Here is a 19,807-nt window from a genome sequence, read left to right on the forward strand (position 1 = left end):
CCTGCTGATCGAAACGACATAAATCGAACCACCATTTACTGCGCGTTTCATCGCGTCAAAACTTCTTCACAATGTCGACAACGACGAAACCCAAGTCAGAGCCTGTGGCAGACTTGAACCCGCGCTCGACGACCTATGAGTTCTTGGGCCCACCGGGTGCCTTTCTCATCTCATTCGGCGTACCTTTCATGACGTATCTCCTTTACTTTGGTTGCTCTGAAGAATCTGGCGGCTGTCCTCCTCATTTGCAATCTGTTCCAGACCGGTTTGTGGAAGCATTGAGCGACAAGGCCTTTTGGGCGAGTCTGTGGGACACCGAGGCCAGTTTGATTTACCTAGGATGGTATGCGTTTTGCGTTGTTGCATGGGCGGTGCTTCCGGGAGATTGGGTTGAAGGAGTGACTATGCGTACTGGGGAGAAAAAGAAGTACAAGATAAATGGTTCGTATCTGACCATAATGGTGGGCGTGGACGCTGACGCTGTTCTTCTGCAGCTTTTTCGACATTCCTCTTTGCGATGGGCATCTCCTGTGGCTATATCTTTCGCAACGGCCCCGAGTCCTTCACCTTCCTTTACCAAAAATGGGTAGGATTCGTCACTGCTTCACTCGTCATGTCCTTGGTGCAAGCCTTCTACGTTTATGCAAGTTCATACCGCTCGGGCGCTCTCCTCGCACTTGGTGGCAACTCGGGAAATTTCATCTATGACGTATGTTTCGAGTTCGCTCGTCAGTGCTGTTCATGACTCAAGTGACCCGTTTAGTGGTACATTGGTCGCGAGTTGAACCCCTCCATCGGTTCTTTTGACATCAAGTCCTTCAACGAGCTCCGCCCTGGCCTCATCCTCTGGGTGTTGGTGAACGTGAGCATGGTATGCGAGCAAGCTGTGCGTCGTGGGGGTTTCGCAAACGTGACCGACTCGATGTGGGTTGTACTCGCATTCCAGACCTGGTATGTCGCTGATGCATTGTATAACGAGGTTGGTCTTTTCAATTCTACATGATTACATCTGTATTAATCCGATATGCAGCCCGCCATTCTCACGACCATGGACATCACGACCGATGGTTTTGGGTTCATGCTTGCTGTTGGAGACCTCACCTGGGTGCCTTTTGTGTACTCGCTGCAGGCACGCTACCTTGTGTTCAAGCCCGTCGAGCTTGGACCCCTTCGTACTGTTGGAATACTTGTGTTCAACCTCCTTGGGTATTATATTTTCCGCGATGCTAATGGAGAGAAGAACGATTTCAGGAACGGACGAAACCCCAAGAGTGATTATTCCCCTCTCACAGATGTCTTCATCAGTATTGATTTACCGCTGTTTAGATTTGAAATATTTTACGACATCTACTGGTTCGAAGCTTCTCACTTCAGGGTGGTGGGGTCGATCAAGACACCCAAACTACTTGTGAGTTCTTCTTTTCTTGCTGTGATCTCGAGACTTGATTTCTGTTGTGCAGTGGCGACTTGCTGATGGCATTTGCATGGTCGCTTCCCACCGGGTTCGATACGCCAATCACATACTTCTATGTCGTGTACTTCGCGGTCCTGCTCATCCACAGGCAGCGCCGTGATGATGAAAATTGTGAGAAAAAGTGAGTCGGTTGTTTCTCTATGATCGATGTGTGCTGACTAGTTGATACTAGGTACGGTAAGGATTGGGAGACGTACAAGCAACTGGTACCATACCGTATTATTCCATACGTTTACTAGGAATGAGGTCTGGATAAATTACTGCTCACTCCACGGATGATCAAGTTTCGGGAATGTTAATGTATTATGTTCGGATGACTCAAGATTCTCCGATCAGTCAATCCTTCTCTACAATATCGGGTAATATAGAGATGTCTGTTTGTCGTCGTTCATAGTTCAGCATTGATTTTAATCATGTAAATAACAGCTGACCATTTCGCTCCAAGACTCGCGTGCTTCTTTGTTGCGGTATGACGCGCTCCATGGGATAGATTTTAGGGAGTCAGCACGTGTAGCTGTGAGCTCTGTTGATAACAAACTTCAACGATATTGTGGAACAACGCTGGGGAAGGTGCGACGGCGAGACGTAAAATATGTATCGTGTGTTACGTGGTCAGTGATGCCAACTTCGTGATAACAAGATATACCAATGGGGCGATGAAGATGCAATAGATAGCAAAATGTAGGAGAGATCTTAACACATGGAGCACTTTATCAACAAGTGTATGTGCGACAACGCCCTGGTCGAGGACAGCCGCTGGCGACTGTGATGGTGGGCGAAGAGTCGACACTTCTGTATCCATGGTGTCCGACAATTGCGCAATGAGCGGAACGAGCAGCCGGCTCGCAAAGAAATTGGCTGGTAAACTACGGAATGCACGCACGGTGCGGAGCATATTACTTTTCGACAGGAAGGTCAAAGAGCCTGTCTTGGTTACGTTGACTAACAGAACAGAATTGAACTCCAATGTCTGGGGTCGCGATAGTTTTGTGATCTTGAATACAAAACCTGTCATTCGCCCCTTTCTGGGAAGATCTATAGCGCGCAAGAGACATCGCGGATTGGAAATTTACTTGGCCGATGTGTGTACCGTATTGTCCGCTGGCGTAAATTGGAGTTGGTGGTGCTGGATTCACGTTTAGGAAAGAGCTCGCCAATGAACCTCGCTTTACGTATGCTTTCATCTCCGGACGCAAGATGATATTACGCAAGACGAGAGCAACGCGAGGGCTGACTACGAATATGCGGTGCAGGTCAGGATAGCCATCTGCCAACCCTTCCCACAAACCAAATCCGTTGTGCGTGAGGATAAATTCTTCCCCTTCCGCAGCTTCCCAGATACTGAAGAAGTAGTTGTTCGCATGAGTGTGGTATGTGTAAGCTGGGAAGTGTTTGAGATCAGGTGGGATATGTGATTCAGTTATCATTCTTTGAAGACCCTCTTCGCCGTACTTCTCCACGAGTTTTGCAGCATCTTGCATGATGTCTGAATGAGATGAATCCAAGTAGTATCTGAGGAAGTGTAGCCAGACCCCGGCAGAAGAATGAATGCCCTTCGCCTTCATGAAGGACTCAATCCACTGACGGCCTCCTGCATTCTCCGGGTGATCCACTTGGAAGTAGGTATCTGAGCACGATACCTTGCGATAATGCATGATAAATAGAAACTTCCGCAGGAGCTCCAGCGGCCTCCGCTTCAGAGTGAAAGTACCCTGAGGAAGCGCATTATGCAAGTCCATGATAATGGAAGCTGCATCACGTTCGAGGTCCCCTAATTTCTCCTCTAGTGCGTTTATATTACGGGTGTTTCGAACGTCCTGGTAGAAATTCGGTACGCCGTAAACCATTCCAATAGGACGAATGTCAAGGCTACCCGTAGCAATATCATAGTAGTGGACGTATTCAGGATCAACACCAGTGCGTCGAAATTCATTTTGTCGTTCCGTTTTGGACCTGCAAAGGATATCACTCAGTGTTCTGATCTAGTATCTGCATGCAGAGTGCTCGAGAGGATTCTGAAAACACACTTCACAGGTCCGACTTGGAATCTTCGCAATATGAACCTTGGAATGAAATGTTGATATTGGTATTGTGTCGTAGGTGCACCCAAACTCGTAGAGCCGTCTGTCTGCTGAGCTTCTCCTGCAAGCTCTGTTCTGGCTTGTTTTGGTGTATTCTTGCGACGTCGTGTCATTCTGTAGAGTTCGACGAGTCTAAGAACTAAGCGCTGAGCGTCAAATTTCGTCCTCACACATCTGTGGCGCTGCCATCAAACACTTTATAAAAGAGCAGTCAATCATGTAAATTGAGAGCTCTTTCGAGTCGGAGGTCCAAAACAAGTTCCACGATGACCTCGACTTAATCCATGCACTCTAGTAACAATTGTGCTCGCTGTCTGCTGTATTGGGTATTCAGCGCGAAAACGGGGTTCAGATATGATAGTCTGGTGAGCTTCCCTTTTTTGTGGACACTCTAATATCTTTCGAAGTAATATCCGCACCTCAAGCTGTCCCCGACTCATGGACATCGGAAGCACCCACAAACAAAGTATTAGAGTGACTGGCGAGGTCGTGAGGCCTTTGATTCAACTTATTGATGTTGATGCCGGCTGTTCGATGCGTTGATAATGGATGTTACTCTTGTTTGAATTACAGCTCCATCATGATCGATCACTGCGACTGGTGCGCATTTATTGGTTGCTCACTCTGATGTTACCTGAAAACAGGGAATTGAAGACCTCTGACTTCTAAGTATGTCTTGTAACAAAACATCCACGCTGTTGCATGGAGCCTGTCCACTCCATCGCACTGTCTACCCAGGCGCTCTTCCTAAACCTGAGATATACTTCTCTCATATTCTTGCTTCGACAATGCCATTAAGACGATATTGCCTTCTTTGAAGTTCCCTCATGATGCTGCTCATGTACGCGCCGCGGCGGAGAGGTGATTTGATATTCGAATGCATCCTTGTGTCGGCGTCTACGTCAGGGAGGAAACTTGCCTCCCCATTGTGACGTCAACGGACACCACAGCTGACTGTTTTTGGGGCTCATGCTTACTTTTGAGACCTTAGTTGGTTGCCTTTTTGTGTACTCACTACAGGCACGCTACCTTATACTCGAGCCCGTACTGTGACCGCTGTGGTATGTTTCCCGCGATTATAATTATAAAAGAATGATTTTAGAATCGAACATGGTCCCAAGAATGTTGTGTTTCCTTTCACGCCTCCCCTCGGTGTTGATGTAACTGCCATTTCAATCTGGATTTGAAGTATCCTGAACGGATCGCGGGTTCACTTTCGAAAAGCAACAGCAATCAAGTAAGATGAATTGCTTATGGCAAACAAATTTTCAGGCGGCATTCCACTCATTGGCTTAGGTGAAGACAGAGCCTAACTCGAGTGAGGACACAAGCAGGCAGAAGGACTTTTCCAGTAGCCACAGGACAATTATGTATTGAAAATTTCAGTAATACAAGCGATTATACGGAATGTAAATTGAAGGTACGAAAACGAAGTAAGGGAGCGGTGGGCAGGTCGAAAGAAAGCTGTAGGTGTACAACAAACTCGACCACGTAGTGGAGGGAGAAAACGAATGTAGGGAGCGAACAGCATGTTCGCTCAGCTGGACTCGTGGCTACATTTATACAGGCACTGGAGCAATGTGTGAGTTGATGGCACTATAATCTAATAGCGAAAAAAATGAGTGAATGAAAGTATTCATGAAAATAACTAAATCCTTGAATGAGGTGATGACTCTATGATGTGCGTGATGATTCTAGTATGTGCATGATTAATGATAGTGAATATTAACAGCATAAATTATGGTCGAGCTGAAACAACGGTGATTAGAGCATCTCCACAGTCAACTTGCACGACGACTTACCTAGTTGTTCTTTGCGGTAGAACCAGAAGTAACCTAGTACAATGACAATCTGGCAGATCAGCGCTAGCCAGAATGGAGCGGAGGCCATTGGGCTGCCCCTGAGACCATGTGAGAAGTCCCATGTTCCGACATTAGGGAATACGCTCCCTGGACCGATGCGGTTTGGTGCACTTGCGCGGGCGGCCATAACACAAATAGACCCAATAACCTGAGCGAGAGCGAGCGTGGAACAGACGTGTAATCTTGACAATGTCTGGAGCAGAATCATTCCCAGGCCGACGCCCTGTACAGCATCCAAAACACCAAGCCAAAGCCACAGAGAAAGACCTAGGTATGGTCCCCCTGAGCCAGCCCACGGGATATAGAGCGCAAGAGACGAGGTGCCCCACAATGTCTGCGACATATGTTAGATGGCTGAAGATTGATGCGACATTGACAAGACCATACCTGACACCATCTTGGAGCGCCAAGGCCGACAGCGAACACGGGCAACAACCAAGTATGCGTCTTACTCAAGGACGTGAGAACATAGAGCATGAGAGCCCAGACACCAACGAAAAAGAAGATGACGAGAAGCATGATCGCCGACTTGGGGATCGGAACATTCCAGAGGAAACTCCAGTTGCGACCGTAAGGCTGCGATAAGGTTAGAACATAAGAAAATCAAAGCACCGAGCCTAACATACACCGCTGAGCCAATAATCACGCAAAATTTCAGACGCGAGGAACCTTGTGTGGAGTATCAGCGTCGTCAACTCAGCCGCGAGCAAGAAAAGTCTAACCAAAGAACTAGCTTCCTTCGCAAGAGAGTCTTAAGGAGGTTTGGAACTTTCGAAGGAGTTTGTCGGTAGTACTCTGTTTTGTAGTTGGCATTATTATCCTGCCTGAGAAGTCAGATGGGACTTACCTGGTAGTCCGTACAACATCAAGTATGCAAACGCAAACGACATTATTGAGAGCGGCCACAAGATAAACACAATCCACCAAGGCGTAACGGACCCAGGCGTCGCGGTATTCAGTGTGCTACCCCAGTACCACAGGGCAGCCACCCAGATCTGTTGAGAACCTTGTACAATGCAAGCGCGCAGTATCCAGACTTCAGTGGCGGCAGCCTAAAGAACAAACATCAGCTGCATACAAAAGGTCCTCACAAAGTGACGTACCGCTTCCTCTCCGAAGTTCAAGCCAAAAAATAGGAACGAAGCAGCAGAAGCGACAGTATATGACCAAGTGGCAATGTCCGATAAGATGGTATGAGTCCCTTGAAGTTTTGATGATAATGAGGGAATGGCAATCAAAAAGAATGCTAGGCCATAAAAGAGCCAGGGAGCAGAAAGAACGTAGACAGAAGGCTTCAAGCGGAACAACGTATACCAAACAAAAGATGAAATCAAGAATACAGTGCTGAGAACATATAGTTGAACGTTTTCCTGGTAGTTTTGACCAGTGAGCAAAGTCATCTGGTAGCTATTTGCAGCAAGCATCTTGAGAAAAAACGTGAGCTCGTGGATGAGATCAAGAATTAAAGGTCTTACCTGACCGAGAGCAATGATGATAGTATACAACGGCCAGCTTCCGATTTTTCGAGCCAGCATGATCCGGATACGCTCTCGGTGCGAGGAAATGTGACTGGCTGCATCGGACAGCTTGTCTCGTCTCGCACGTTCGAAGAAAGCATTCTCAGATTTGACGAGGTACTTCTCAATAGAGAGTTCACCCTTGGAGTTATTTGAGTTCAGCGTTTGTAGCTTTTGCACAAACTCTGAGGTAACGCTGCCATCAGAATCCGTGAACTAGAAGTGAATGAGATAATACCAGTCATCGAAATTCTCGAGATACGCACCGTCATAATAGCCTTGTTCAGCGGCGAGTTGGTCTTTTCTTTCACGACGGAGATCGCCAGAGAATGTGATCCAAACGGTTTTGAAGGGGACGTCGGACTCAAGAAAGGATCTGGCGCATGTCGACGATCTTGTGCAATCGTCCCGTCCCCTTTCTCCAAAACGTCACTGGAACTGGACCGACTACTATTCGTGAAACCAGGCGGTGTTAACAAAAAGCTTTCCTCGTGGGGCGTAGAAACTTCGCTTGCACTGGGAGAACCAAGCATGAATCTCGGGGATGACGTTAACAAAAAGCTCTCTTCGTGGGGCGTAGAAACTTCGCTTTCACTGAGAGAGCTAAGCATGAATCTCGGGGATGACATGGGGGTCTGTACATCCCAGCCAGGTGAAACGGGCAGTCCTTGATTGACAGGGTTCCAATCTTCTACCTCAAAAGCCGCATGCTGAGAGGGCTCAGTCCCGCAGTCCGCCTCCCGCCAAGCGTTTGAATCAGCCAGATTTCGGCTCGCGTTTATACTCCGTCGGTGTATGTCTTCCATCCGCTGACGCCATTCGATGACTGGGAAACGCTGAATAGCTGACCGAGCACGAAGCATGGCCCTTTCTTCTTCTGTGGATTTTAACGCCAACTTGATCGTCTTCGAAAGCTGAGATAACATATGATCCGTCGAGGTAGATTCCACAGGGAACCACTACCAGGAATTCTATCAGAACGTGCCAAAAGAAGATGAACTTGAGAACTCACCCATCCAGGCATCAACCCAAGACCACCGAGTCGACTACCAACACCAAGGGCACCTTTCCTCCCAAATTCGACAGCGACCAATCCAAACGGTTCATCACGGGAAGGAATCAGAGCAAAATCAGCACCACCAAACAGATAAGGCGGCAACACAGTAAACTCCAGTTTCGCGTAAACACGATCAGGGTACATCTCCATCAAGCGAGTGAGCTTCTCCGCAGCGAACCGACCATACAGATCAATAACAGGTCCGACACAAATCAACTGTATCGAAGGGCGTTTCTCAAGGCTGCGAGAAAGGTCTCATCAAAATCGAGTCCCATACAATCTAAAAACTCACTCACAGCGATGGCATGACATCCGCAATCAGGTCAACACCTTTCTGCTTCGACCACCGACCAACGAACACAAATAGATCAGAGTTGGGATCCTGCTTGATATTCGCCCATTCCTGAGCCTGCCTCTTCATCTCCGGACGCTGCGCCTCAGCAGCCCGATCGATCTGCACTTCACGGATAGCCACCGGGTTCTCATCCAAAGCCGCAATATCCGTAGGGTCAGGATTAGGCAGCGAATCAACATGCTTGAGAGTCCACAGAGCAGGATACCGCACCCAACTGCGCTTCCCATACTTGTCCGACACTCCGGCAACACCGATGCTCTTTTGATGAACGCTGATGAACGATGCGGCAGCGTGAAGCAAGTTGAACGTGTTTCCAAACTGAACGTATTTCGTACAGTGCTCTTTGCTGATGTTGAACACGGAGCAGACTTCTTTCATCTCTTCTTTTGTTCGAAGCGGCCATAGACCCTGGAACTCAGCATTGTGTAACGAGAGACAGACGGGTACTACTTTGGGCAGGAGGTAAATTGGAGCAAGCGCGCCGTGGTAGTCGTTGATGTGGTATATGTCGACGACGGGGAATCGGCGGATGGTAGTTGCGATGGCCTGGTTCCATGTAGAGTAGAAGATGGCGGAACTAAGATCATCCATGCGGGCTGGGTACGGGTCCGATTTTGTCTGTGCACGGAAAACGGGGCTGTCGAGGATAACATATGTGATATTGTCTAACACGTGCGTCTCCACATCGACGAGGTAAGGTTCATTGAGGATGGTAACCTCGATAGGTTCCGCAGGTTCACCAGCAGGATATTCCTAGGTCTTTGACTTTTGGAATGACCCAGATCAAGTCAACGTCCGTCATAGCTTTTCCCATGAGCGACGACATCACACCAAGACCTCCGATCTTGACTTTGATCTTCCAGTCAATGATCTCATACTCCAGCGTCGCGATGAGAACTTTGCGTCGCTTGTTCTTGTCCTCTGGCCATCCTATGATCTCCGCATTCGGCTTGTGCCCAAAGATTTTCTCCATGATGGGCGTCACGCACTCCTTGAAGTCCGCGGTCGGCTTGCTGCCGAGAGATCCAATGTTGGAGAAGCACTTGCTTGCGCCCCAATTCGTCTTCACACCGTACAGGTTGTGGCGGATGCCGTAGAAAGAGTATATGAAAATGACGACTGCGAGAACTCCGGTAATGGGGGGGAGAGAGCAGAGAAACGTGTACATGATAGCACTGACAGAAGCCTGGCCACGAGGTTCAAGAGTCCAAGCCAACGTGGCATCATCAACAATCAGTGCCCATGCGAGCGCAGGATAAGGGGGTGCCGACAAGTTCAGGTAGTTGAGCGCAATGGTGTTTGGTGGTAGCCGATCCAAAATGCCGTCCCCATCGACGTCGCCGTAGAAGTAGTCATCGTACCCAAACACGTTGAGTTGCAAGTACGTTGGCCACGCAGTCATGATTTCGAGCTCCCAAGTGCCATCGCTGACTAGGTTCATCGCATTGGAGATACCCTGGTCATAACCCCAGTTATTGAAAGGACCTCGAGCGAGGAACTGCGGAATGCGACGTTGCTGCTTGTGGTTCAGATCTGCATGCACGACAACGCTGGCGGTAGTCGCGACACCACTCCAATCTACCGCAACGTCAACACTGGAAAAAACCAGCACTATAAGGCACTCACATTGTACTACGAGATGTTGTCCTGTCCAGAAAGTATCAGAATTGATAAGGACGTCAGCGGGTATGGTCGTAACATTCTCCCAGCTCGTCCAATTAGACCAACTTAGTGTGAAGTCGCCTGAGTACCTGAACATGTCCGCCCCATAGGCACGGTGCGTGAATGTATACTGGCCATCAACGTAGTTGAAATCTGCGTTATCGTAATCGGACTCGGGGAACACCATGACATTGTTCGCTTCGCCCTTGCGCAGCAGCAGATGATCTGTATTCTACAAACCATGATCAAAACACGAAATAGAGAGCAGAAAAAACAGGCATACCCCAGTAGACAGCGTTCCATCGAACGATGATGGATTATTAACAATGATCTCCAAAATCCCATCCGGAACATTGGATTAGTGTACCAGACCACGACCACTGCGAAAGCGGAGCTCCCACAATGGGCGACATGGTGGGATTCATGACAGCATTGCACACCACCGAAGTCAGGTCGAGCATAGGCTGCCCACCGGTGCCAGAAGACGACATGCTGAACGATAAACTGTGTGTGACGCTATCACATGACATTGCCACATTGAATTCTAGCGCGATGTTCACGATCGTAGCGTTTGGCATCCCCTGCATGACTTCAAGGCGCGCGTCATGTCCAGGCAGAAACTTGGTGAGCATAGGGGGGGCAGGGACCCACTCGCTGACAGGCACCAAAGCCTTGAAGCCAAACATGTCCATGTCCACAGTCTGGAGACACCCATACCACGGTCCCATTCCGTTATTATAGTATGACACCCCCGAGTCCACAAGCGTATAGTTCTCGTACGGAGAAAGCAAGTTCCTCACCGTCGTCCCACCCACATATGGTGATGACAGCCACAGCGGACCGCTGCAATCATACGAATGCGTCTGTGAGCTGTTCTGATTGGAGTACAATAGCCAGACCTGATCGGTGTGCTCCCCGGTCAGGTTTTGTACGTTCGGGATACCCGCACGTGATACAGACCAGAGGCCCATCTCGGTCGCGGTATGGTTCGAACCCGGGAGGTCGACGAAGTAGGTCCAGTTTCCATGCTGTATGAGGTCGAAGCCGTCTTGGAGGGCGTTGTAGGTGGTTCGGAGGTACAAGAAATGTTTCAGGAGGCGACGCATGTCCGTTGTGGGATCGAAATGATCGAGCGAGTTCCAATCGTCGTCACATCCCGTTAAGGCAGGTTCAAGCGCCATGTTAGGGTATTGGGCAGATCCGACTCTGTAGCACCCATGGCGTTGCCAAGCCTTGTTGCTCATCATAGCTTGACGGCTGAAAGCAGCAGGGTAAGAAAAGTAACCACTTGAAGGTGTTGGTAACCCACCCGAAAAGATAGTTTGAAGCCGTGGAGTCGTACAGATAGAAATTCTGCTCCTCGCCATAGTAGATCTGTAAAAGGTATGTACTGCAGCAACAAACATTCCAGTATAGCACCTACCAATGGAACCCCTGGCATAACCAGGTACGTGATATAAGATCCCAATGCGGACCTCGATGTGCCATTCACCAAACCGGGCCAGCGGAAAACATCGAAATTACTTGTTCCGAATAGATGCTTCGGATCGGCGAGGCCGGTGTTTGGATTCAAGAAGTCGTCATTCACGAACATCTGATTCCAAGCGGTGATAAAGTTGGCGTCGAGGTCGGACGTGACGACCAATGAGTTGGCCACTCCGAGGAAACGGATGAGGGAACGGTATATTGAGTAATGGAACGCGTAGCCGTCGAGGCCATTCGATGACTGTGGGCGCAAGAAATACTGGCTTTCGGATCCTGTCAAGTTGGTTGCCTGAAGGAATCCGGGGTGCGGCATAGCCGGGGTACGGCCACGTCCCCTGTGAAGGTGAAGGCGATCAATCAGTGTTGGTGGTAAGTGAAATAGCTACTGACAAGTATAGAGACCCAAAGGTGTCACCGCCAGTGACTTCACCGGTGATATAAAAGTTCTTCTTTCCAAGATTACTGGCGCAAGCACGAGTTGCAGATGCCCAAGCGGTCAGGCCGTCGACAGTGAGCTGTGTGGATTTGTCGACACGAATGGCATCGATATCAAGGGCTGTAATGGTCATACAGGAAAAAGTAGTCAGTTTGTTCAAAACAGAAGGCTTCCATTCGCGAAGACGGTCCTGTACAGATGCAAATTTGGAAAGCTGACGCTGCCAGGCGGGGTGCATACCGAAGGCGTCCATGTCACCATATTGATCAAAGTCGGACTCGTAACAACCATCATTTCCCGTTACAGGCTGGATTATTCCATCATCTTGCCAAAAGACGGGAAGTTCACAAGAAGTGTTACGCTCATTGATGAGCTTGAAAAAAAAAAAAGTTAGTTGAGGGATGAAACGAACGAAAATGACTACTTACGGAAAAATCAACATACTGTTCAAATCCCCAGGGGATGTACCTCGGGTTTTTGTAGACCGTAGGATATTCAGCGAGACTGAATGGGGCGCTGGAATTGACATAACTGGTGGGTATGAGTGAGCAATCGTAGTTGCTAGATAGGGTGAACAAACCCTTCAAAGCCGAGAAGGTTGGACATGGTTCCGACTGTGAAAGTCCAACATGATATACATGCCGCGTGCGTGTAAGATGTCAATGAAGTTTACCCAATCATCAATAGTACCCCAATGAGGATCCAATACAGAGAAGTCGAGAGGAGAATAACCTAAAGGAAATGAGTATGTGTTGAAAATGAGATCGAGATTGGGACATACTATCGGCTTGCCATATCATGTTCAAGAATATAGTACCTGAGAGATATATGGCCTTAACGCCCATTCCTTGGATATAGTCCAGTTTTGAGATTAGACCTTTGAGGTCACCGCCGAAACGAAGTTGAGTTTCTCTCCAATCCCATTCGTGTGGTGAGTTAAAGAACTGATTATTTGAAGGGTCACCATCAGCAAACTTGTCCATAAGGACGGTGTACATTGGTATTGAGCGCCAGTTCTGTGGAGAGGGGGTGTAGGTGGTGTTTGATCTCGTGGTTGAATAATCTGTAGCGGACTGGGCGGATTGGTTCACATTGAGATTGTAGGATGTGAGGTCTGGACGATAAGGGGAAGCGAATGTAAATGAAGAAAAAAAGAGTGACGAAGCAAGGGCGGTTAGAAACCGCATCTTGGGCTAGTTGGAGGAAGGGAATGGTGATGGATGGAAGTGTCCTAGGCCAGTTGGGTCCCGGGAAGAGACAGCAATCGTATAAAAGTAGAGGAAAAAACATATTTTATATCGGAAACCTACCGAAAAATGGCGGGAAACACTAAGGCGAATCAAGAAAACAATACAACCCTGGACGAGTAATGTCATAGGGGTATCCGGGTAAAGTCGACGCGATGATATAAGCGAACCGAGTGGGCCGCCATGCTTCAGACTAGTACTGAAGCTGGATTGTTGTGGTGCAGAACAGTCTCCGGCATCATGACCAGGTAGCCAGAAATCTGCTTCAGGTCCGTATCTGCGCCAATGCACAAGTTATAAGGTATTGAAAGCTGCGACCACGCGTCCGACTGTCGAGAATGTGCTTATCTCCCGTTTTTCGGCTCTGCTATCAGTAACGACAGGCCCTGACTCGGGAGTCGGGACATTGTAGCTCGCAGATTTTTTTTGGTCCACATGAAGAGTTCATTTCGGTGTTGTTGGGAACGTGGCGATTGAGTTCTGACGCATGAAAGTGAGGTCTATGTTATTAAGTTCAAAAGTTTGTGTGGCCCATCTCAACTACAATTAGCCTATAAGGGGATTCTCTTAGATTTATGGGAAAGCAGACCCACCTCCCGCCATCTATTATGTAATAATACGCGCCTTGTACGCAATTTCCGTTGACGATTACGTGTGGTCAATGCAATGACATCAATTCAGTTCGGAGATCTGACCTTCATTAATTTTCATTCTTTAATTCTGATATTGAACACCATACGCGCATCAGTATCGCACTATTTTCAAATGAAATTCCCCTGCCTCGCAGTGTCACGCATATCCGAACGCTTTGCCTTCGCAAATCTGATTTCCCACCGCCAAACACTAGTGGCACATTTCCCCCATCGTCCGAATCTGCCAGGATACATTGTGAGGTGCAGGAACAAGCTTCGCCAAGAATGACGCACGTAGTTCAAGGAATAGCCGCGACAAAGTTGGTTTTGGTGCGGCTGGTAACAAAAAGACCTGGAACACGTAAAATAGAATGAGATAAAGAAGAGGCTAATACAGTGTCCAGATGGGTTGATTGTCTGTTCACGTGAAAGAGGGGTGCTGTTCAAACGAACACGAAAAATGAACATCTTGGCATGAACCATGGGAGAGTCGACAGGTGGCAATAGCCAGCGCTCTCAATACCAGAGACGTAGGTTCACTACAATGGTAGCACCGTCGAACGAGCGTGAATGGGAGTCTACGCAGGAGCGACGATGGGACATGAGACATTTCAGGAACCAACTTGAAGCACGGAACTGAGGAGTAGCAAATATCACAAAATGACACTGAGAATATTCAGGGTGATCATAAATATCTAACAGTGGAATGTCCTCGTCCCGTCCACCACACGGGGGACGTGCGAAGGTGTCTTGACCAAAGATGTGCTGGTGAACAAAAGGTAAGAAGGAGCGAGATAGATTTGTCGACAGAAAATGCAGATGCGGCAAAGCTGACATAATATTCCCACACGCCAGACGGAACGTCCAGCCTGAGGTGCCGGGTTGAATGGAGCCTGCCGGAATACCTCGGCACCATGCGTTCAGCTGAGCGGTCACGTCCACTGCCCTTGTACCACCCTCCTATATCAGTCGCTATATCTCTGGCGCCTCTATAATACACGGAAACCCTCTTGCGGACCTATCCCAACTCGCGTAGCATCACGTCACATGATTGAGAATTTCAAATGTATCAATCTTACTCATTTTTTCCTCAAACGATGAGTGACGGTCCAGCGGCTGAGCGCTGAGGCCCGAGAGAGTTCTCGATCGTATGGACACAGGATCCCCAAGTTAATGGTTCGTTCCCTCCCACGCTTGCCACCGGTGATGATGCACCGTCGTTTAGACCCGAACCTGGGCCTGAGGTACCTTACATAGATCACGGGCTCACTTCAGAGTGGCGCCAACAAAGCACTCTAACTACCTGTGAGCCTCATTGCCTCTTTCCTTGCTTTTGATTTATTCGTGTCGTGTCGCAGCTTTGTGAATATGCATGGTCAACTATCTACCAAGTCTGGTACTGGTATGCTATGGCCCTTGCTCATTCATGGACAGCAGTCACAGCACCGCAATATCCCAGATTCGAATTTACGTGACTCGCCGTGTTGGTTACCTGGGCAGAAACGTCAATAAAGGCGCAGCACACGCTTTGCCTCTCACGGCCTACAGGGCCCGTCATCAAAAAGCTCTTGCAAGCCCATCATACTACAGCAAGTAGTAGGATATCGCTTGTATGGCTCAATTAATTGTTGCCAACGCCTTAAATCTTGTGTAGACTCGGAGCTAAGAGCACACCTTGAACATTTTTATACAGGAGTTAGGGCGTATTAGGACGTGAGGGATACCAATGTATCGCTATAGAGCATAGGAAAGGTGTGGTTGGTTTGGTTTAGAATGCCAGGGGTGCGGCTGGTCGGCAGTGGAGCATCTCTGGGACACCGAGTGCTGTGTGGTCACCAAGCGAGCGGGCAGAACTAGCATTGTGTCAGTCCCTTGTGAACAGAGTAGTCGAATTTAGACATACCGATCACGAGGAGTTGCGGGGTTTCGCTCGAAAAATAAACGGAGGCGGTGACCTAGCTAAAACTGTTCGTAGATCACTACTACCTTTGAGATGAGATCTGGAAATGTTGATATGCGGCTGACCCAAGGCTGACCAGCAGTCAGGAGACCGAGGAACAAAAACGCTCCTTCGATCTCTCCGAGTAGAGGACTCGGACTAGTGGGGAGTAGCGCGAATATCGGAATGAACAAGCGGTTGCGCTCAGGTTGGGTTGCGTTACACAGTGCCTACACATGCAGTGCTACAGACGAGTCCCTGCGGGCTTCACGGAACTTTTGTAGAGAGGAACTTCAATGCAAAACGCTCGATACGGCCTTGCCTAATAAAGTGACTTGTATCTGCCGCGGACGCACTAAAGCCTACTCTAGTGACTGTTGCATCCTTGTTTAGTGAGCGTTAATCACAACCAAATCACAGGCTTGGCAAAAATCGACATTGCAGGTTACAAATGAGCCACAGCCATGCAGGCCTCTAGCCTCTTCTGGTCAACCTGACTCGCGACAAGCTATATTCCGCATCAACGCATAGTTCGGCGCTGTCACAGGACAAACCGCCTGATCAGTGATCACCTTTGTCGGGTATAGTGAAATTGAGTGGATAGCCGTACGTGTACCTATATAAGTGGCAGTGGGCTCTAATACCAAGTACTCAGATATCTAGACAGTTCCTCTTTCTCCTCCACCCCACGCTCGAGGATAAAATGAAATACAACAAACGCTTGACGGCTTTGGTTGCTGCTGGTCTGCTTCGAAGTTCGCTCGCTCAGACATGGTACGTACAATTTTGATCCTGTACATGATCGACTCTTAAATCTTTCAAGGTGCGGAAAGAATTATATGGCAAATCAGTCTGTGGTGCCCCCTGGAGGACAGTTTGTATTGCCTACGCAGAGTGTCGATCCACTTCTGTCGTTCCGTTGTGCCCCTGTCTTCCGCCCATACCTCCAAGAGGATGCGAAGAGCGCAGCATTCGTAGTGGATACACCAATTGTTTACGACTGGATCGCTGGTGCTGAGCCCATATCACTTCCTTCTACCTCCAGCAACTCCACTGGCTTAGGAAGCATCACTGTCACAATCAACGTGGGCTCCGTAGAGACCACCGCAAACGTCCCTCTGAATGCCACCAACTTCCAAATACCCGTAGATATCAGCAAACTCCAGGCTCAGAAGACTGCATACAATGTCCGCTGCTCCGCTACATACACTGCCCCTTCGTCTTCGAACTGCCAGAAATTCAAGACTAGTACATCCCTTTTGTATCTCCCTGACACGAATGCATCTGTCACTAAGACTGACTTGCGCACTGGCGCACTCTGGGTGAGGCCCGCAGATGGCAAGGGTGGAGCATTTGCGCCCTTCTTGCCTCAAGGTTTCTACATAAATTTCGACGAGTATCTAGTCAACAATTTGACTATGATCGATCAACTTAAAGCTGACGGGTTCGTTTTACATTTCTATCACCTTGTGCGAATTTACTGAAATCTTTTCCAGGTTCAATACTGTATGTCTTGCGAGCGTCTGATATATCTTGTACTAAACGTCTATTGCCATAGCTGCACCCAATTCCTCCTTATAACAACCTTACTATTTTCGAAGAAGTCATCAACAAGACCATCAGTGCCGGCATGTACATTGTTTATGATATGCGATCGTATGTCAAACTCCATCACCTCGTTGCATGGTAACTGATATCTTCCATTCAGGAACTACCAAAACTTGACCGCTGTCGCTCAACAAGTGAAGACTTACGCCTCGATTCCCAACCTATTGAACTGGGAAACTGCCCACGAGCCCGATGGCAACTCCGACCCCCAAGATGCGGCACAGTCGACATATGACTTGATCTATCAGCTGGACGGATACCACCCCATCTCTATTGTTCTGAATTGCCAGGACTATAACTTCTCGCCCTACGTCAATGGAGCCGATATCGTTCTTCACGTGAGTCGTTCATAACGTTTTCGTCGTTCGTATTCTCATCTCTGGTGTAGGATGCTTATCCTATTGGTATTAACGCCACATTTTCTCCTGTGTGGCACACAGAGTGTACCCCAGACTTTGGACACTGCGGTTGCGACAACTGCAAAGGTACATTGTATGATGTAAAGGCCCGTGTCCAGACCTTCAAAAACAGGCTCAACATTTTGGGCTTTGACCGTACCAAGTCTGTGTGGACCACGCCCCAAGCATTCGGCAGTGGCGCGTAAGTCGCCTCGAACCTTCGACGCGATCTATTTTGACTCTCATTGCAGATATTGGAGCACCACTCCCACTGGGCAGCAATGGGCCGCTTTAGGATTCACTTCCTTCAACCATGGTGCTCTAGGTAAGCGATGCGACGAAATCCCCATACGAATAAAGCTGACTTAGGTCTCCAGGTTCCAAGTCCTTCCAATACCCTACCACAACCGGCAATGTATCGACGATCGAAGGGACAGCGACTAACCTCACTGTCGTCATCAAGAACATCGTTCAGCCATTCATCGTCGACCCAAACGCCACATCTACCCACTATGATTATCTAGGCGTGGATGCCGGCCTCTGGCACAACGGCACTGCATACTTGCTCATCGTTGCCAACTTGGTGAACGCGCAGGTCTATGTGCCGTGGAAGGATGTTGGATTGGGCTCGATCACCAACACGACCACGCAGGTAGAGCGCATACTCTCCGTCTCACAGAATACCAACGCTACTGGTCTGAACTTTTTACCTGGAGGTATTGGTATTTACATCGCGACTCCCCCTAAGTGATTATAGAACGAGGACGATGGAAGCGAGAGGTTGGTGATCGTTATAGCTTATTATCATGATTTATCATGGGTCATAATGTATTCTACTAAGTGAGGAATGTACCAAGTCAAAAGTGAATGATCAGTCTGACTAATGTACTTGTATCTTCGTTAAAGAACACATTGTATACCTTGTTATGACCGCTGCGACACCACTGAGGAATTTGAGGTGGAAGCATTTAATAGCAACGGTTTGGCACGTGTCTGGTCCAGGTCTTGGGCAGATCCCCACATCATTACGCATAGGTATTTCGTGATTTGGTTTCCTCAACCAAGCTGATGCCATTACGTTCAAGCCGAAAGGTCTTTATTTCTTGCACTTGACGAGACATCCAAGGTTTGTATAATAATTTAAATGTTTACAACACTGGATCTTCTATGTGGACTTCAAATATGTGTGGCACGAGTCATCGATGAGTCGTGAACTTCCCGTTCTACGTGGCCACTGCACCCTCTTAATACTGCCAGTTCCTCTCAAAGTCCAACGCGTCAAACTTCGCAGATGGCGACATCAAGGCCCCATATTATCTCCTCCAACTACGATCGCTCGCACATCAACCCGCCTGACACCGCCACGCCAAACTTCTCATATTTTTGCAACAGTAATAATGATGAACACCACCTCAAGTGACAGGTTCCTGAGCAGCAATCTGCTTCTCCCAGTCTCATATGCAAGTATTCAAATGCTTTCATCCATCTATCGCGAGTTCAATGCAACTCGACTGCAGTTCTTAGACTGGGTCTCCAGAAACCGACTATCGAAAACCTACACGAGGACGTCCGTTGCGACATCTTGGTGCACCTGCCTGATATCACACTCGATTAAATATCTTTCCGGAACTTCTCATTTGAGCTGCTACTCTTCGCATCGCCTCAATTTCATCCTCCTGTTCGCTTGCTCTTGCATGGTGCTTTCTCCCTCTCCAACTGTCTTTTCACGCCTCACAGCTCACACGCATCCTCTCGTGCTCGCCGCCTTCGTCGTGGATATCACGATTATGTGTTGTACTGTACAATGCACACAGTGATTTCAATACATATTTCGTCTCACCCTGTTTTCTCAGATTTTTAGCCCTGATTACAATGGAAACTTGGACGGACCACAGGTGCCTGCAACAACAATGACCTTCTGTTCAGCTTCTCAGTCCGCCATCCGGAAGCACCGATTTATACGCTCCACAGCACACGCACCACAGCCTCTCTGACGGAATCGTCGTGCCTGGTCCATCGTTACGTGCTCTCACAAACCAGCATGAATATCATGC

At 48.4% G+C, this 19,807-nt stretch overlaps 5 protein-coding genes across 5 annotated transcripts; 3 read left to right on the forward strand and 2 right to left on the reverse strand.

Moving 5' to 3' along the window:
- The first annotated feature begins 9 nt into the window (after positions 1-9).
- On the forward strand, positions 10-1,918 carry EDB93DRAFT_1140695 (ergosterol biosynthesis ERG4/ERG24). The gene is made up of 7 exons (XM_041449285.1): positions 10-441; positions 495-709; positions 764-979; positions 1,031-1,271; positions 1,327-1,408; positions 1,461-1,595; positions 1,647-1,918. The coding sequence occupies exons 1-7, from the start codon at positions 72-74 to the stop codon at positions 1,711-1,713; spliced, it is 1,326 nt and encodes a 441-aa protein (XP_041308549.1). The 5' UTR covers positions 10-71; the 3' UTR covers positions 1,714-1,918.
- Positions 1,919-2,078: 160 nt separating this feature from the next.
- Positions 2,079-3,668, reverse strand: EDB93DRAFT_1103257 (uncharacterized protein; the record flags this gene model as incomplete). Its single annotated transcript, XM_041447287.1, has 3 exons — positions 2,079-2,444; positions 2,548-3,427; positions 3,502-3,668. The coding sequence occupies 3 exons, from the start codon at positions 3,666-3,668 to the stop codon at positions 2,079-2,081; spliced, it is 1,413 nt and encodes a 470-aa protein (XP_041308550.1).
- A 1,651-nt stretch (positions 3,669-5,319) lies between these two features.
- On the reverse strand, positions 5,320-13,116 carry EDB93DRAFT_1240125 (glycoside hydrolase family 13/glycosyltransferase family 5 protein; the record flags this gene model as incomplete). The annotated part of the gene is made up of 20 exons (XM_041451718.1): positions 5,320-5,751; positions 5,805-5,993; positions 6,044-6,086; positions 6,140-6,212; positions 6,265-6,469; positions 6,521-6,841; positions 6,893-7,150; positions 7,201-7,893; positions 7,947-8,232; positions 8,288-9,099; positions 9,125-9,924; positions 9,973-10,240; positions 10,292-10,339; positions 10,410-11,265; positions 11,318-11,382; positions 11,432-11,828; positions 11,884-12,302; positions 12,358-12,460; positions 12,568-12,661; positions 12,711-13,116. The coding sequence occupies 20 exons, from the start codon at positions 13,114-13,116 to the stop codon at positions 5,320-5,322; spliced, it is 6,768 nt and encodes a 2,255-aa protein (XP_041308551.1).
- Positions 13,117-16,267: 3,151 nt separating this feature from the next.
- Positions 16,268-18,757, forward strand: EDB93DRAFT_317723 (uncharacterized protein). The gene is made up of 9 exons (XM_041456065.1): positions 16,268-16,353; positions 16,411-16,521; positions 16,571-17,191; positions 17,244-17,253; positions 17,306-17,403; positions 17,456-17,693; positions 17,744-17,955; positions 18,005-18,078; positions 18,131-18,757. The coding sequence occupies exons 2-9, from the start codon at positions 16,451-16,453 to the stop codon at positions 18,502-18,504; spliced, it is 1,698 nt and encodes a 565-aa protein (XP_041308552.1). The 5' UTR covers positions 16,268-16,353; positions 16,411-16,450; the 3' UTR covers positions 18,505-18,757.
- A 1-nt stretch (position 18,758) lies between these two features.
- EDB93DRAFT_317724 (uncharacterized protein) lies at positions 18,759-19,807 on the forward strand. Its single transcript, XM_041456066.1, has one exon. The coding sequence runs from the start codon at positions 18,956-18,958 to the stop codon at positions 19,568-19,570; it is 615 nt and encodes a 204-aa protein (XP_041308553.1). The 5' UTR covers positions 18,759-18,955; the 3' UTR covers positions 19,571-19,807.

Source organism: Suillus bovinus (assembly GCF_016758785.1).
Source record: "Suillus bovinus strain UH-Sbo-P2 chromosome Unknown EDB93scaffold_21, whole genome shotgun sequence".
NCBI lineage: Eukaryota > Fungi > Basidiomycota > Agaricomycetes > Boletales > Suillaceae > Suillus > Suillus bovinus.

Excerpts from the sequence above, each read along its gene's own strand:
- EDB93DRAFT_1140695 (XM_041449285.1), top strand. The coding sequence starts at position 72 with ATGTCGACAACGACGAAACCCAAGTCAGAGCCTGTGGCAGACTTGAAC. Across the intron at positions 980-1,030 it reads CTGATGCATTGTATAACGAG|CCCGCCATTCTCACGACCAT; the intron begins GTTGGTCTTTTC and ends TCCGATATGCAG. Across the intron at positions 1,596-1,646 it reads GATGAAAATTGTGAGAAAAA|GTACGGTAAGGATTGGGAGA; the intron begins GTGAGTCGGTTG and ends AGTTGATACTAG.
- EDB93DRAFT_317724 (XM_041456066.1), top strand. The coding sequence starts at position 18,956 with ATGAGTCGTGAACTTCCCGTTCTACGTGGCCACTGCACCCTCTTAATA.
- EDB93DRAFT_317723 (XM_041456065.1), top strand. The coding sequence starts at position 16,451 with ATGAAATACAACAAACGCTTGACGGCTTTGGTTGCTGCTGGTCTGCTT. Across the intron at positions 17,694-17,743 it reads GAGCCGATATCGTTCTTCAC|GATGCTTATCCTATTGGTAT; the intron begins GTGAGTCGTTCA and ends TCTCTGGTGTAG. Across the intron at positions 18,079-18,130 it reads CTTCAACCATGGTGCTCTAG|GTTCCAAGTCCTTCCAATAC; the intron begins GTAAGCGATGCG and ends TTAGGTCTCCAG.